Below are 18,027 nucleotides of genomic sequence, written 5' to 3'. Positions count from 1 at the left end.
AAACCTTGCCCTTGTTCCTGCAGAGGAACAGGGATCACCACTCCTTCTGCTTTTAGTGAGCACACCGCCTGCAGAAGGGCATCTGCTCGGTCGGGAGGTTCTGAAGAACCGAGGCGGAGGACGAGAACTGAATTCTATCCTGTACCCGTGAGACAAAATGTCTGCTACCCACCGGTCTTTGACCTGTGGCAGCCAAATGTCGCAAAAGCGGGAGAGCCTGCCACCGACCGAGGATGCGGAGGGAGGAGGCCGAAAGTCATGAGGCAGCCGCCTTGGAAGCGGTTCCTCCGGTTGCTTTCTTGGGGCGTGAATGAGCCCGCCAGGAATCTGAGCTCCTTTGCTCCTTCTGAGTCCCTTTGGACGAGGAGAATTGGGTCTTGCCGGAGCCTCGAAAGGACCGAAACCTCGACTGCCACTTCCTCTGTTGAGGTTTGCTTGATCTGGGCTGGGGTAAGGAGGAGTCCTTACCCTTGGATTGCTTAATGATTTCAGCCAATTGTTCACCAAACAGTCTGTCTACAGATAGTGGCAAGCTGGTTAAACATTTTTTGGAAGCAGAATCCGCTTTCCATTCCTTTAACCACAAGGCTCTGCGCAAGACAACAGAGTTGGCAGACGCAATTGAGGTACGGCTTGTAGAGTCCAGGACAGCGTTGATAGCGTAAGTCGCAAACGCAGACATTTGCGAGGTTAGGGACGCTACTCGCGGCACTGCAGGACATATGATAGAGTCCACCTGTGCCAGGCCAGCTGAAATAGCTTGGAGTGCCCACACGGCTGCGAATGCTGGAGCAAACGACGCGCCGATAGCTTCATAGACAGACTTTAACCAAAGGTCCATCTGTCTGTCATTGGCATCTTTAAGAGAAGCCCCATCTTCCACTGCAACTATGGATCTAGCTGCAAGCCTGGAGATTGGGGGGTCCACCTTTGGACACTGGGTCCAGCGTTTGACCACGTCAGGGGGAAAGGGATAACGTGTATCCTTAAGACGTTTGGAGAAACGCTTATCTGGGTAGGCATGGTGTTTCTGGACTGATTCCCTGAAGTCAGCGTGGTCCAGAAAAGTACTCAGTTTTGGCTTAGGATACCTGAAATGGAACTTCTCCTGCTGTGCAGCTGCCTCCTCTGCAGAAGGGGCAGGGGGAGAAATTTCCAATAGACTATTGATGGCCCCTATAAGGTCATTTACCATGGCGTCACCATCAGGAGTATCCAGATTGAGAGCGGTTTCAGGATTAGACTCCTGATCACCCTCCTCTGTCTCATCATGTAGAGACTCCTCTCGCCGAGACCCTGATCCGCGTGATGACGTGGAGGGTCTCTCCCAGCGAGCTCGCTTAGGCTGCCTGGGACTGTCATCTGAATCAGAGCCGTCAGGCTGAGATGCCTGGGACCCCCTTGAAGCACGGATTAACTCCAACTGAGGGGGACCGGGGAACATTGCCGCAGCAGTGTCCATGGACTGAGTAACTGGCCTGGCCTGCAAGGTCTCTAGGATTTTTGTCATAGTGACAGACATCCTGTCAGCAAAAACTGCAAACTCTGTCCCCGTCACCGGGACAGGGTTCACCGGCGACTCTGCCTGGGCTACTACCACCATAGACTCCGGCTGACGAAGTGGCACAGGGACCGAACATTGCACACAATGGGAGTCATTGTAACCTGCCGGTAGATCAGCCCCACAAGCGGCACAAGCAGCGCTCACAGCCTGTGTCTTGGCACCCTTGCGTTTTGCAGATGACATGTTGTCGTCTCCTCAGAGCAATTGGGGTATACAGCCAAGAAGCGACCTTACAGTGCAAAATATATATATATATGGTACAGAGAAAAAAGTACACAAATATCACACTGTGGCACTAGTGGGGCCAGCACTTAAGTGCTGCTTACCGCCCGCTTAACGCGGGTGTGTGGTCGCCAGAAATCCCTTGTCTGGGTCTCCCAGAGCCTGTGTCCGGTCTCCCAGAGCCTGTGTCCGTTCTCCAGCCAGACTGCCTGTAGGAATGGCTGCCGGCGTCCTGTGGAGAGGGGCGGGCCCTGGGCGTGTGCAGACAAAGAGCGGGAAACCTGCGTCCCACTGTGCTCAGTGAGAGGGCTGGAGCATGTAAATAAGGCTCCAGCCCTCGGCGCTGATGAATCGAACAGCGTCTCTCCCTTGCCCTGATTGACAGGGCGGGGGCGGGAACGAAGCGGAGCAAGGCCGCAGAAGCCGGGGACTAAATTTATAAGCGACGCCGTCGTAAAAGCACGGTCGTCGCTAAGTCCCCGGCGCACTACAAGTCACAGCCGCGCCGCCGCTCTAGGGGCGGCCGGCGCGGCAGTCCCCAACACATAAAGTCACTCAGAAAAACTGTAGTGACTGTAACCCCAGCGCTCAGCGCTACTGTCCCCGGCGCACTAGCACACCCAGCAAGTCTGGAATGTGCGCGGCCTGTACATACGGGGACACAGAGTACCTTAATGTCGCAGGGCCTTGTCCCTGAACGGTACCCAGCTCCGTATCCAGCAGGTTCCATGGGTCTGTGGATGGAGCCCGGCCTCAGGGCTTGGGGGCCGGTAAGATCCCACTTCCTCAGAGCCCCTCAGGGGGATGGGGAAGGAAAACAGCATGTGGGCTCCAGCCTCCGTACCCGCAATGGGTACCTCAACCTTACAAACACCGCCGACATAAAGTGGGGTGAGAAGGGAGCATGCTGGGGGCCCTAGTATGGGCCCTCTTTTCTTCCATCCGACATAGTCAGCAGCTGCTGCTGACTAAACAGTGGAGCTATGCGTGGATGTCTGACCTCCTTCGCACAAAGCAGAAAACTGGTGAGCCAGTGATCCCACTGGGGGTGTATAGCCAGAAGGGGAGGGGCCTTACACTTTTTAGTGTAATTGCTTTGTGTGGCCTCCGGAGGCAGTGCTATACACCCAATCGTCTGGGTCTCCCAATGGAGCGCCGAAGAAAACAGTTAATAATTCACACTTACACACTTAAGTGGATCTTAGATATTTCTTGAAAAAAAAAAAAAAAAAAAAAGAAAGAAATCATGTTGCTCGTAAACAGTCAGTAACTTGTCATTTGGGCAGGGTCTGCACATCAGCTACGGCTATGCAATTCTCAGACGTTTCATAGCGAGATATAAAACTTTAGTTTATCTTCTTGAAATATTCACAGCCAAATTTATTTTTACAATCAGGCATTGTTAAAGGGGTTGTCCACTTTTAGGACAACCCCTTCTGATTCCACATTTCCTCCGAGATGAAATTAAAAAAGGCTACACTCACCTCCCGTACCGGCACCGTTCCAGCAGTGTCGTGGTTCTCATTTGTGGGCTCACGTGACATCATTCGAGCCCCGCGTCCAATCAGCACTGGCTTCTGTCTATCGCCTTCAGACAAACAAGATAATCAACAGGAAGTGAGCGCTGCGGCTTATTTCCGGTTGATTGCCCCTGTGTCGAAAAGGCGGGCAGACATAAGAGAAGCCGGCGTTGGTTGGGTGCAGGGCTCGCATGAGGTCACGTGAGCCCCACGAAGGAGGGCCGCGACACAGCTGGAACGGCGCCGGTACGGGAGAAGAGGATAGGCTTTTTTAATTTTATCTGGGAGGAAATGGGGAATCAGAAGTGGTGGAGCAGGGTGATGCTGCTCCAGAAACTATTGACGGTGCGGGCTTCAAAAAAAATAAAATAAAAAAATGTCAGCTGGAGTTGGTGCATCAATGACGAGCGGAGATCTCATTGCGCATGCACTACCTCTGGCAGCCATTTTCTTAAGTCTGCTGCTGGGACATCCAGTGGGCCAGAGGCGGCGCATGCGCAGATAAGACCTTGAGCCGAGATCGCCATCTGCGCACGTGCCAACTCCAAGTGCCATTATTTGAAACCCTCACCGCCCACAGAGAGTACCTGCACCCTATGCAGCACAGCCCGCAGCATCGCCCCTGCCTCCTGTGACCCCTCTCCACCACCCTCCCGGGTAAGGCCGCTTTCACACATCCGGCTTTTCTTCACTTTGTCGGATCCAGCGCGCTACCGTACAGTGTATACAGTACAATGGCCACGCAACAAGCTCCGGTCACGTGCGGTCATGTGACCGGAGCATGTGACCAGGAAGTTGCAGCGTGCAGCCATTGTACTGTATACACTGTACGGGAGCGTGCCGGATCCGACAAAGTGAAGAAAAGCCGGATGTGTGAAAGCAGCCTGAGCTATATTCGGCTTATAAAATGCACCCTTCATTTCCCTACCAAATTTTGGGGAGGAAAAGTGTATTTTATAATCTGAAAAATTCGGTATATAGATAAAATTATATATAAAATGTACACACACTACTCACCATGTCATTTTCTGTAAACCCACAAAATGATTCCGAATCTGAATCCTGAGAGAAGATTGTGGCCAGCTTTTCACTTGTGCCTTTTCTAAACATGTTTTTCTGACAAGAGTGAGGGAGAGAAATAAAAATTAAAAAAAAAAAAAAAGAAAAGAAAAAAAAAATGTATATATACACTTTAAGCTTAGTAATTTTCCATAAAATGCTCAGAGTGAAAATCGCATTTACAAGTGCACTATGAAAGAATAGCTTTTGTTACTAAGAAAATGGCCGAGGTTTAATAACCATTTCAGAGCAGTTATGGCAATCATCAAGCATCTTAGGTCAGGTGACATTTCAAAGGGGAGAATAAGTAGATAATCTACTCCCAACAATTACTACCTAGACCCGCCAGCAAAAAGTAAAATGAAATTACAGGAGATGGTGTATATTCATAAGCGCTCTATAGAAATGTTAGCAGAAGCATGCAGGTTCTAATCAAGCACAACACATTACTTGCATTTCCAGCGTGGAAGGCACAGTTCCCGAGCATGCTTCTACCACACTTACTGTGTTTGCAAAATTATCAGAGCCAAAACTGTCACAACTGTCATCGGAAGATGATGAGGTCTCCATGGAGATTAATTTCACATGACGAAATTTCTGGAGATTTTTCGGTTTTAAAAGTTCAGTGCTCTGCAAAGAAAAATAAAGAAAAAAATAAAAGCAGTTAAATATTTTTAAAAAACAAAAAAGTAAACGCCGCGGGTGTCGGACCAAATGTGTAGGGTCCGCCGCCGAGAAATGCGGATCAGCTGCTATCCTCTCTCAAAAAGTCCAATTTATATACTTGCTCTTGAATCTGCAGCAGAAATTCAATTTACAATTTCAGGTTTTAGTTGATGATTTGCAGTTTATATTGTCACAGATCTGTTCGGGAACTAATCCTCTCCAATAATGCTTGCCGCTAACTACCGGGCTTTGCAATGCATAAATCCCATTAGAAACCTTCATAGTTTTCTGCGATAAAGTCTGTATAACCATGTGCGAACAATCGCATAACCTACTAGTCCGTACATCAGGTTTTTGGTCTCCGCAAGGCGAAACATACCCCTAGACCTACATTTGTGAGGGGTAAGAAAGATTGGGCATGCTGGATCTACCCTATCATTTGATCTCACGGAAGAGAAGCCAGTCAAGCAGCAGCTTCTTTCCCCATCATTAAAGGGAACCTGTCAGGTGCACTATGCACTGAGAACCACGAGCAGTTCTGGAATCCCTGCCTAACTGTCCCTGTATCTAGTAACATAGATAAAGGGATCTTTAAAAAAAGAAGGGCAGTGAGCCCCATAGGGGTGAATGGACCCCATGACGATCGGGAGGGTGCAAGGTTAGGAGGGGGTTAATTGGTTTATCTGGGATAGGGGATAGTTGGGTCTATATGATTGGTGGAAGGGAGCTTTAGGGGGATTGGAGGGGAGCAGGGAAGGGGTGGGGGTTTGTGGGAGGTATAAGAGAGGGGGGTGTACTGATTACCTCCCCTTTCGTCGCTGAAAAGTTGTGTCCCACCCGCCCGCCCTGATGTATATGTATGTAAAAAAAAAAAAAAAATAAAAAAGAAAGACTGGAGAATACAAGGTTGATTTGCCAAGTTGTTGTTGTCACAGCGGGGTGATAGGTCCGTCAGAGAGGTTGGGAGTACCGACAGTCGGTTTGTTGGTGCGAAGTCGCTCAAGGGGAGTGGCTTCGGATTGGATGGGAACTTGTGGGCGGAGGTCCCGCAGGTTCTGGGAAGGGGTAATTAACGATGGAACGTTGTTACCCCTCACCTTGGGCCGGGTGGTCACGGCCGAGGTGGTCCTCTGGGCCGGTTTGGAGGTTACGGCCGGGGGGTTATGAATGATGGTTGGCCTCTCGGACAGATCTATCGGTGTTTCTGGTTATACGGGTATATATGTATAAGGTTAACAATTGAGTGGCATGTTGAGCCACGAGTTTTGGTATACATATATACGGTTTAAATAAAACTGTGGCCATTCCTGCAATAAAGTCGTGGTTCTAGTCTTTATTTAAGTAGATATGGTTGGGGGGTGTTTTGTATGGTAACCTGCTTATCCCTTATAGATGCGTCAAGTATATCTAATGATCCTTTATGATACGCTAATGAGTGCAGGGACTAGTCACAAGGACGTTACTTCCCCCAACTAGTCCGCTCTCTTGGCATGTTAGCACGTCATTGCCCAGCGTCATCATTGGCAGAGACACGCGTACATGTGTCCACTGTCACCGCTTATCAGAATGCCCGGCACTTTCGGTCATGCGCACTGTGAAGCCGGGTATACGCATCCCAGCTTCAGAGAGGTCTAGTGCACATGACTGGAAGTGTGGGGCATTCTGATCATGCACAGCCCGATGTTCTGAAGCGGCTACAGCAGACACAGGTACGTGCATCAACGCCGATGACGCTATTCAATGGGCATTGAACAGCATGTTAGCACACCCCTATGGGTATGCTAACATGCCAAGAGGGCGGAATGACAGCAGGAACCAACAGCTTTGCAACTAGTCCCTGCGCTCATTAGCATATCATAAAGGATCTTTAGAAATACTTTTTCTAAATATCTCTTTATTTATGCTAGTATAGGCTGGGACAGTTAAACAGGAATTAGCATTATGCACCCAGAACTGCTCGTGGTTCTGGGTGCATATTGCATCTGACAGGTTCCCTTCAAAACATCTGTGTATTTAGGGTCAAATAGTGTTTAGCTGACAGTAACCTAATGTGTATGGCCATCTATCAAAATATGTGAATTTTCCTAACCTTGATATTACTATGTATATGTCCTTAAATTTTCTAACGCATGATTTCAAGATTTGTTAACTACAAAACCTAATAAAAATCATTTGAACGTGTATGGCCATCTATCATTTGCAAAAAATAAAATATGAAGGAATGCTTATTTTTTTCTCCAATTTGCTTATCAAACCCACGTAAGCGACCGTGTCTTAAAACAAAATAAAACTAAAATTTAGAATCCACTTAAGATGCCATCTGTATCATTTATATTGTTATTCTGTAGACTTTTCTGGATTTCTAACTGATTTTAAAAACAGCAGCCATAAACTAGATGAAATGTGGTTTTGTTTTTAGATTAGTCTCAAGGTTACATTTTGGCACTTGGTGCTACATTTTGTTTTGCACTCTTCAGTGACCCCTTTAGGTTGTACACTAATACAATACAGGAGGAAATACAATACAGGAGCTGGAGATCACCGTGATCTCCGGTACCGGAAGCAGGTGTTAACAGAACTTACTGCTGCAATAACAGTATTCAGGGGTAGAATATCCGCACGTCTGCACTTCCCCGAATATAGTTTTCTTTTTATAAATCTTTAACAGTTTATGGTTTTCTTACTACATTTTGTAATCACGTTAAGTCTCATTGCCAGCAGCCGCCTCAAAATTTGGAAGCAAAATGCTATTTTCTGCACAAAAAAAACTTTAGCAATTTACATCCGGTGCCAAGAGGATATTATATATGCTATACTTCAGACTGGTGTTGGATTACATGGAGTAGGGCGACTGTTCCCTCCCCTTCTATAAAAGAGACCTGTATAAAGACAAGGCGGAGTGCAGGATACATAAAGTGCGCCTCTAGGCTCTAGCGGGGAGGATCACACACAGAAGATGGGATTTGCTGGCACGATGCCGCACGGTACGACGCAAAGAAAAATTAGGGACAAGTCCTGACGGCGAGAAGCTCTGGAATTTTTATTATTTTTTTTTTTATTACTCCAAAGGGCAGAAGAAAACCTCTTCAATATGAATCCATATTACAGAGATTTCTCAACATGGACATTTATCACATAGCCAAAATATACCATAAATAGCTGAGAGGCGAGGGTCCCTCCACTGGTAACAATACCTATGTGAGAAACGGAGGCCCCCAGGCCACAGCCGTGCACACACAGTCCTCTGCCTCACCAGGGGGATATGGAGACCCCTGAGCTCCAGCATAATGTGTGACCCATTTACAAGATCTGCGTAAACCCCCATTAATATATGTCCAGTTTGGGAAAACACCCTTTAAAGGGAACCGGTCAGATGCAATATGGAGCCCGAAAAAACAGGCAGTTCTAGGTATAATGCTAATCCTTGCCTAATCGTCCCTGTATCTATAGTATCATAGATAAAGGGATCTTTCAAAAAATTATTTCTAGAGATCCTTCATTATATGCTAATGAGCACAGGGACTAGTCACAAGGGCGTTATATCCCCCGACTAGTCCGCCCTCTTAGCATGTTAGTACTCCCACAGGGGTGTACCAACATGCTATTCAATGCAGCGTCACCAGCGGTGATGCATGTACCTGTGTTCGCGCCTCTGAATGCCGGGCACTTCCGGTCATGCGCAGTATGAAGCCAGGTGTACACGTCCCAACTTCATAAAGGTCTACTACACATGACCGAAAGTGCCAGACATTCAGATCAGCGGTCACAGCGAACACCGGTACATACGTCACCACTGATGACACTGGGCAATGGGCATTTAATAGCATGTTAGTATGCCCCTGTAGGCGTGCTAACATGCTAAGAGGGTAGATTAGTCAAGGGATCTAACGCCTCGCAACTAGTCCCTGCGCTCATTAGCATATCATATAGGATCTTTAGAAATACTTTTTTTTTTTTTTAAAGATCTCTATGCTAGTGTATACAAGGACGGTTAGGCAAGGAGTAGTAATATGCACCAAGAACTGCTCGTGGTTCTGAGTGCATATTGCACCAAACAGGTTCCCTTTAAAGGGAACCTGTCAGCAGAAATGTCCCCTAAAACCTAACAGATTCCCCCTCTGCAGCTCCTGGGCTGCATTCTAGAAAGGTCCCTGTTATGATTGTGCCCACTTTCTGACCGAAAAAAAGTGTTTATAAAGTTGTACCTTTTTGGCTTCTGATTCTGTAAATCCGTCACGGGGGCGGGCTGCCTGATGGCCGTTATTCTGCCCCCTGGTCCTGTATGCCGCCCCTATCGCTGATTTCAATACTTCTGGACGCCGCCCACTGCTCCAGCCATCCCCGCGCATGCCCAGTGCCCATCTCTCGGGGATGAGCACTGTGCCCAGCGTCACCGCTGGTGACGTGCACGCAGGGTTAAGATTATGGGCGGTGCTGTGATGTTTATTCCTAAGCAACCGCCCATAATCGCGGGACCGCGCTTTCCCCCTCGGCCTGCTTCTTTCTGCGCAAGCGCGCTGCTGCTGACCTCACTTCGCCTCCTTCCCATCTTGCCCCGAGGCAGGAAATAGATGGGAAGAGCGCGGAGCAGTGACTACACCGAAAGCGCGGTCCCGCGATTATGGGCGGTTGCTTAGGAATAAACATCACAGCACCGCCCATAATCTTAACCCTGCGTGCACGTGACGCTGGGCACAGTGCTCATCCCCGAGAGATGGGCACTGGGCATGCGCGGGGATGGCTGGAGCAGTGGGCGGCGTCCAGAAGTATTGAAATCAGCGATGGGGGCGGCATACAGGACCAGGGGGCAGAATAACGGCCATCAGGCAGCCCGCCCCCGTGACGGATTTACAGAATCAGAAGCCAAAAAGGTACAACTTTATAAACACTTTTTTTCGGTCAGAAAGTGGGCACAATCATAACAGGGACCTTTATAGAATGCAGCCCAGGAGCTGCAGAGAGGGAATCTGTTAGGTTTTAGGGGACATTTCTGCTGACAGGTTCCCTTTAAGAATGGGTTGGTCTGCCCTTATTCTGCTACTTGTCAATTCAATATCTGGAGTGAGAAGAGAAGGCAACAGAAGCCCAGCGGGCATCACGCATGTCTTTGTGCAGAAGCAACATGTTGCATCAGAAGTGCCTATTGGTTATTATGGGGTCCACTTGGGAGGAGAAAAACATTGAGTTAACACTAGAACTACTGGACTCGTGACACCTATATAGAAATACATGGTGCAAGTAGTCAAAATGACTACCTCAGTAGTTCTAGTGTTAAACAGTTTTTGGGGTTTTTTGAAGAAAATAGAGAGAAGCCTTAATAATTAGTAATGAGCGAGCATTGCGAAGCTTGGATGGGGCGCGACGAGCAGTTGGACGTGATTGGAGTATAATGGAAGTCAATGGGGGACTCAAGCATTTTTCTGCAAGATCTTCAGGAAAATGCTTGAGTTCCCCATTGACTTCCATTATACACAGTAGTCGAGTCGCCTCCATCCAAGTGTCTGACCTACTGGTTATGAGCACCGAGCACCTGAGCATGGCGGTGCTCGCTCATCACTAATAAGTATCTCTCAATAGCCGGTGGCACATTGGACCATTCCTGGAGAACCGCTTTACTTCACCTTTGGCCTGCTTTTTCATGACACCTTTAGCCTGTCCTATCACCTCACTCTATTTCCAGCTCTCTCTCTCGGTGGCTCTTTGTATTAGTGGTTAGCAGTGTATGGTGGCCCAGTGGTTAGCATTGCAGTACTAGGGTCCTGAGCTTAAATGCCACCAAGGACAACAGCTGCAAGGAGTTTGCATGTTCTCCCCGTGTTTGCGTGGCTTCCCTCCCACACTCCAAAGATATACAGATAGGGAATATAGATTGTGAGCCCTAATGGGGATAGTGATGATTTATATAAAGCGCTTTGGAATATGTTGGCGCTATATAAATATAGAGTATCTGTGCTTTTACAAATACTGGTTGGTGACCGTATCGTGCAGCGTTATTTCCTATACTGATGGCCGGATCTTATATGACAAGCACTTTAATTATGGTTTCCTTTTACGCCTCCCCCATTTCCTCACGGGCCCTCATTCCCCCTGGTGTGTGTTGTCTTGTCTGTACAAGTCCCCTCTGAATTGAATTGTAAAGCACTGCGGAATATGTTGGCGCTATAGAAATACAAATTGACTGAACACAGAAGCAGCCAGTGGGGTTTTTTTTTTGTTGTTTTTACACACATATTTTCACTTATATAGCGCTATTAATTCCACAGCGCTTTACATACATTGGCAACACTGTCCCCATTGGGGCTCACAATCTAAGTTCCCTATCAGTATGTTTTTGGAGTGTGGGAGGAAACCGGAGAACACCCACGCAAACACATGGAGAACATACAGACTGCTTGCAGAAGTTGTCCTTAGTGTGACTAGCACCCAGGACCCCAGCGCTGCAAGGCATGCGTTTTATTCAGCATTTAGCACTTTTTTTCCCAAGTAGTTTTCAGAGCAGAAACCGCCTGAGAAAACATTGTGTGAACAAACCCTGAGGAGTCCATGGAGGGGGCAGACTGGACCCTCTGCACTCAGGGGACAAACACCTAGGTGCAGTATACAGCACGTGTTCTTGTGCTGTTGCACAGGGGGTCGCATTGCCCCTCAGCATGCTGGGAGTTCTAGTCTCCTCACAGCTGCACAGGTCGGTCGCATTTCCCGCGCTCACCCCTGGATCACGTGACACACCCTTTCCCCACCGGGCGGCAAGCACCACGTGTCCCGGCGGCTCCGGTCACGGCACGTCCCTCATTTCCACCCTGCACTACCGACCTCCGTTTGCAACATTAAAGTAACCCTCAAGGATAAAAATGTCTAAATGCAAAAAACGACAAAGACGACCCACGACCGGCACACTAATCCCGCAGCGTGGACGTGCAGCATCGGTCACTGAGCTCACCTGCAGCTTGAAGGGATCCATGATGCTCGCAGTGACCGGAGACGATGCGCACACAGCTGGACTCGTACTGTACTCTGATTTCGCGCGAAAATTTCCCCGCGAAAAAGTTTAGCGTGTGTGGGCGTGACCAATAACAGGGCGTGGTTTCGACTCAAAACAAGATGTATGAGGAGGGCGGCTAGGAGGGGGCGTGGCTGCAAGCTGCTCTGCTGAGCTGTACGAGAGGGGGCGTGGCTGAGCGCTCCTGTGGCACGGGGTGCCCTGCCCTCTGCTGCAGGGTCAGAGAGGAGTCAGTCAGCGCTGGCGGGAAATGTAGTGTGGAGGAGGCAGTGACTGAGTGCGGGCAGCAGCTCTGTGCCCAGACATGACACACACACATATGTACCATACAACAGCCACCAGAATCTTCATGGAGAGAGTATAATTACATTTGTGAAGTAAACATGACTTTTTTTTTACCTGATTTCAGATTTCATAACTGAAAGTTATAATGAGTGGACTTTATAAAGTCCCTTTTTTTTTGCAGCTGCACCACCATTATTAATGTCAATGTGTCGCAATGGGACAACCTTTTCTTAGTTGTCATCCCATGAGTAAATAAAACCCCCTCTACGTTCTATTCTCTGAGTAGCTGGTGCAGCATCACAGAGTCTGTGCCCGTCAGCACCGAGGAGCCTTATGGCCCCTGCGCACCGTCCACACGGGCGTGAGTCTCACAAATAAGTGGAAGCATGATAAGATGGAGAAAACTATCGCTTCATTGGCGGACACAGGAGACCACAGTGTATGCCGCTGCCCAGTGACACAACTAGGGTCCAATGGGCCCCCTGCATGTTGGTCCAATGACCACCCCACATGTTGGTCCGATTCCCACCCCACATGTTGGTCCTATGCCTACCCCACATATTGGTCTGATGTCCCCCCTCCACATGTTGGTCCGATGCACCCCTCCACATGTTGGTCCGAAGCCCCTTCCCTACATGTTGGTCCGATGCCCCTTCCCCACATGTTGGTCCGATGCCCACCCCACATGTTGGTCCGATGCCTACCCCACGTTGGTCTGATGTCACCCCTCCACATGTTGGTCTGATGCACCCCTCCACATGTTGGTCCGATGTCGCTCCCCCCCACATGTTGCCCCTCCACATGCTGGTCCAATGCCTTTCTCCACATGTTCGTCCAATGCCCCCCGACATGTTGGGACAATCCCCCCCCCCCACATGTTGGTCTGATGCCCCCCCCCTCGATATAGGCCCTTATAGCATTATGAATCCTCCTGTGTTGCCCCCCTCCCTTCATACTGTAATAATCTCCCCCATCCTGCATCCTGAAAGGCAGACACGTGATTGTCCCTTGGCCACGCTCCACACTGATGATGCTTCATTGTGAACAATGCCCTTCGGAACATGATGAATACCACTCAACTCCAGGCACATTTAAGGGAGCTGAGAGGCACCCAAGTGTCACGTCAGACCAATCAAAACCATTTACCTCAGCGTGTTCTGTGTGCTAGATCAGAGGTCCCCAACTCCAGTCCTCAAGGCCCATCAACAGTGCAGGTTTTTGGGATTTCCTTAGTATTGCACAGGTGTTAATGTAATTACCTGCCCAGGTGCTGGTTCCAACAGCAATGCAATGCTAAGGAAATGCTGAAAACATGCACTGTTGGTGGGCCTTGAGGACTGGAGTTGGGGAACCCTGTGCTAGATGACCTGCAAAGTACCTGACACCACCACCAGGCACAGGGGTCATTGTCTTGCTGGATGAGGGACCAGTGGCCTCAGTGCTGTTCACTGATGAAAGTCGGTTAACGCTTTGCAGAAATTATGCCCGCCAACGATTAAGGAGAGCACTATGCATCAGCCACTGTAGTTACCAGACAAACCATTGGTGGTGGTGGTGTTACAGTGTGGGCCGGTGACTAGTTACTACAGAACTACCCTACCCTACACTTTGGGAATGGTACAGTGAAAATCCTCTACTACTTGAATAACATAATTAATACAGTCATTGTGCCATTGAATGAACAACACAGGCCCAATTCATGGACGACAATGCTCCAGGTCATCAAGAACACATTAGGCATCAGCTGCTCAGGAGTGGGGTACGTGAAATGAAGCAGCCTCCACTTTCTCTAGACCTAAATCATATAGAAAACCTATGGAATCAGCTGAGTTTCTATGTAGAGGCTTGTATCTCTGTACCTCAGAACCTCAATAACCTGAGGGCCACCCGTCAAGAAGAGTGGGATGCCATGCCTCTGCAGATAATAACTCCACTTTTGAACAGCAGGAGACTTCGTTGTCAGCTGTAATCAATGCTCAAGGCCGCACAACAAGTTAAGGCCCCGTCACACTAAGCAACATCGCTAGCAACATCTCTGCTATCGAACAACTTTTGTGACGTTGCTAGCGATATTGCTGTGTGTGACATCCAGCAACAACCTGGCCCCTGCTGTGAGGTCGTTGGTTGTTGCTGAATGTCCTGGGCCATTTTTTAGTTGTTGCTGTCCCGCTGTGAAGCACACATCGCTGTGTGTGACAGCAACAACTAAATGTGCAGGCAGCAGGAGCCGGCTTCTGCGGAGGCTGGTAACCAATGTAAACATCGGGTAACCAAGAAGCCCTGTCCTTGGTTACCCGATATTTACCTTTGTTACCAGCCTCTGCCGCTCTCACTGTCAGTGCCGGCTCCTGCTCTGTGCACATGTAGCTGCAGCACACATCGGGTTAATTAACCCGATGTGTGCTGTAACTAGGAGAGCAAGGAGCCAGCGCTAAGCATTGTGCGCTGCTCCCTGCTCTGTGCACATGTAGCTGCAGGACACATCGGGTTAATTAACCCGATGTGTGCTGTAACTAGGAGAGCAAGGAGCCAGCGCTAAGCATTGTGCGCTGCTCCCTGCTCTGTGCACATTTAGCTGCAGCACACATCGGGTAATTAACCCGATGTGTGCTGTAACTAGGAGAGCAGGGAGCCAGCGCTCAGTGTGCGCTGCTCCCTGCTCTCTGCACGTGTAGCTCCGTGGTGGTAACCAAGGTAAATATCGGGTTGGTTACCCGATATTTACCTTAGTTACCAAGCGCAGCATCTTCCACGCGGCGCTGGGGGCTGGTCACTGGTTGCTGGTGAGCTCACCAGCAACTCGTGTAGCGACGCTCCAGCGATCCCTGCCAGGTCAGGTTGCTGGTGGGATCGCTGGAGCGTCGCAGTGTGACATCTCACCAGCAACCTCCTAGCAACTTACCAGCGATCCCTATCGTTGTTGGGATCGCTGGTAAGTTGCTTAGTGTGACTGGACCTTTATTGAGACATTGACAATTTTTAGGTTGTATACCCACCACTGTTATTGGCTTTTGTTTCAATAAATTGTTTGATGATAAGGAAATCACCAGTGCATGCTTCTACTTAAATGCCCTACTTTCATGATAAAATATCGCTAGCGTGAACATTTTATGCTTTACATAAACTTCACCCGAAAGACAGATATCCCTAACTTTTTGTGCGTTGTGTATGTCTCAAATCCTGGACCCTTTCTTGGTATATATTTCTCCCATCTTGGTATATTTGTCCTGATACTGGACTCTTTCATGGTAAATATGTTCCAAATCAAAGTATATATGCCCTGGTCCTGGTATACACAGTCATGGCCGAAAGTGTTGGTAGCCTTGAAATTGTTCCATAAAATGAAGTATTTCTCACAAAAAAATTATTGTAATTACACGTTTTTTTATACGCATGTTTATTGCCTTTGTGCGTATTGGCACAACACAAAAAAACAGAATAAAAGGCACATAGACATCATTTCACACAAGTCTCCAAAAATGTTCTAGACAAAATTGTTGGCACTTTTCCAAAATTCTGGGTAAACAACTTTGTTTCAAGCATGTGATGCTCGTTTAAACTCACCTCTGGCAAGTAAAATGTGTGGGCAATATGAAAATCTCACCTGAAATCATAATTGGGGAGACATTTACTAAATCTGTGCATTGTGTGTCCATGGACAACACAGAGATGAGAACTGTCTGGGGACTTAAAAAACAAAATTAAAAAATATCAACAATCTTAAGGTTTCAAGTCCATCTCGAGAGATCTTGATGTTCCTTTTGTCCATGGTGCACAACATAACCATGGCACTTCAGCTACTCTCCCTGGACGTGGTTTGCAGAGAAAAAATGATGAAAAGATAACACGTAGGATAGTCCAGATGGTGGATAAGCAGTCCCAATATTGTTCCAAAAAATTAAAGTGGTCTTGCAGGCTTAAGGTGAAACAGTGTCAGCGCAAACTATCGGTCAACATTTAAATGAAAGGAAATGCTATGGCAACAGATCTAGGAGGACCCGACTGTTAACACAGAGACATAATAAAGCTAGACTGCAGTTTGCCAAAATGCACTTGAGTAAACCAAAATCCTTCTGGGAAAGCATGAACAAGGACAGATGAAAACAAGATAGAGCTTTTTTGGTAAAGCACATCATTCTACTGTTTACCGAAAATGGAATGAGGCCAACAAAGAAAAGAGCACAGTACCTACTGTCAAATATAGTGGAGGTTCAAAGATGTTTTGGGGTTGTAGTGCTGCCTCTGGCACCAGGTGCCCTGACTGTTAGCAAGGCATTATGAAATCTGACAATTACCAAAGGATTTTGGATTGCAATGTAGTGTCAAGAATCAGAAAGCTGGGTTTGTATCCTAGGTCATGGGTCTTCCAGCAGGACAATGACCCAAACATACTTCAAAAACCACCCTGAAATGGACTGAAACAAAGCACTGGAGAGTTCTGAAATAGCCAGAAATTAATCTGTATCTAAATATGATTGAAAACCTGTGAAGAGATCTTAAAATTGCTGTTGGGGGAAGGTCCCCTTCAAATATGAGAGACCTGTAGCAGGTTGCAAAAGAAGGTGGTTTTGTGTGAAATTATGTCAAATTTGCATTTTTTCAGTGTTCCAAAAGACACAAAGAAAATAAATACTTGTATAACAAAACATTCGTAATTGCAATAATTTTCTGGGAGAAATGCTTCATTTTCTGAAATCATTTCAAAGAAGACAACCCTTTCAGCCATGACTGTATGTCCCCCATCCTAGGCCCCATCCTGGTATATATCTCCCAATTCTAGGCCACTTCCTGTTATATGTGTTTCCCATTCTGTTTCACATGCAGTGTTCCCCAACTCCAATCCGTAACAGCCATCAACAGGGCATATTTTCAGGATATCCTAAGTATTGCATAGGTGATAATTTAAACACCTGTGCAGTACTAAGGAAATTCTGAAAACATGCACTGTGGCTGGCTGTTTGGGAACACTGCTCTAACGCATTAAAAAAAAACAACATTCTACTCACCTTACCTACATCGCGCAGTGTCGTACTCTGTAGTGAGTGCAGTGGCCGGCAGCTGACAACAGCGTGTTTGCTGTGGCAACACATGACATCACTGCCATACGATGGCAATGTCTGGCATGCCGACGTCCACTGTTGGCCTCTGTTTGGCTGGCGGCATGTATTGCGGTGCAGGGACCCAATGTGTCTCTGTAGAGAGGTAGACTGAGTGCTGTTGCTTTCTTTTTCCTGAAGACACCAATCGCATTGTTGTAATGTCATGTAGGGTAATGTAAATTGTGTTCGGGGTCTTTTGTAAATATTGTGATATGTTAACCGTAATGTAATGTGATGTAAGGTGTATAGTAATGTTTTCCTGCATAATGTATAGCATCTGTATATGTAGTTGCCAAACTTTATGTTAAGAGTTAGTAGTAAAGTGTTGGGAATAGCCCACAATGGGAGGAGTTAGTTCATAGGGAGAGAGACAGTTCCTTCTAGGAAGTTGGGGAAGACCTAGCTGGCGATAGATACAGACGGATAGTCTGTAAGTCATTAAGGTCACATGCAGTGGGTGATTTGTGGCAGAAGGAGGAGAGAGGAGACCGGAGTCGCGCTAGCATGATTCTTAAGTGTTGACTAAGACACACACTGCAAGGCAACATTGAGGCTAGAGACTGGTCTTCAATTGGAGTGGCCCCAGACAGAAGGATACGGAGGACAGGACTT

The 18,027-nt window shown here is 47.7% G+C and overlaps 1 protein-coding gene across 1 annotated transcript in view; it reads right to left on the bottom strand.

Moving 5' to 3' along the window:
• CDCA7 (cell division cycle associated 7) overlaps window positions 1-12,076 on the bottom strand; it is a 28,408-nt gene extending 16,332 nt beyond the window's left edge. Inside the window, exons 1-3 of the mRNA XM_075317347.1 lie at window positions 11,972-12,076; window positions 4,870-4,995; window positions 4,324-4,422 (exon numbers count right to left, since the gene is read on the bottom strand). Of these exons, the coding sequence (XP_075173462.1) occupies window positions 4,324-4,422; window positions 4,870-4,995; window positions 11,972-11,992 (246 nt within the window). The 5' untranslated portion in view covers window positions 11,993-12,076. The remainder of the gene's footprint in view (window positions 1-4,323; window positions 4,423-4,869; window positions 4,996-11,971) is intronic.
• Between the last annotated feature and the right edge of the window lie 5,951 nt (window positions 12,077-18,027).

This window comes from Anomaloglossus baeobatrachus, chromosome 7 (assembly GCF_048569485.1).
Source record: "Anomaloglossus baeobatrachus isolate aAnoBae1 chromosome 7, aAnoBae1.hap1, whole genome shotgun sequence".
In the NCBI taxonomy this organism is placed as follows: Eukaryota; Metazoa; Chordata; class Amphibia; order Anura; family Aromobatidae; genus Anomaloglossus; species Anomaloglossus baeobatrachus.
This window is presented reverse-complemented; position numbering and strand designations above follow the sequence as displayed.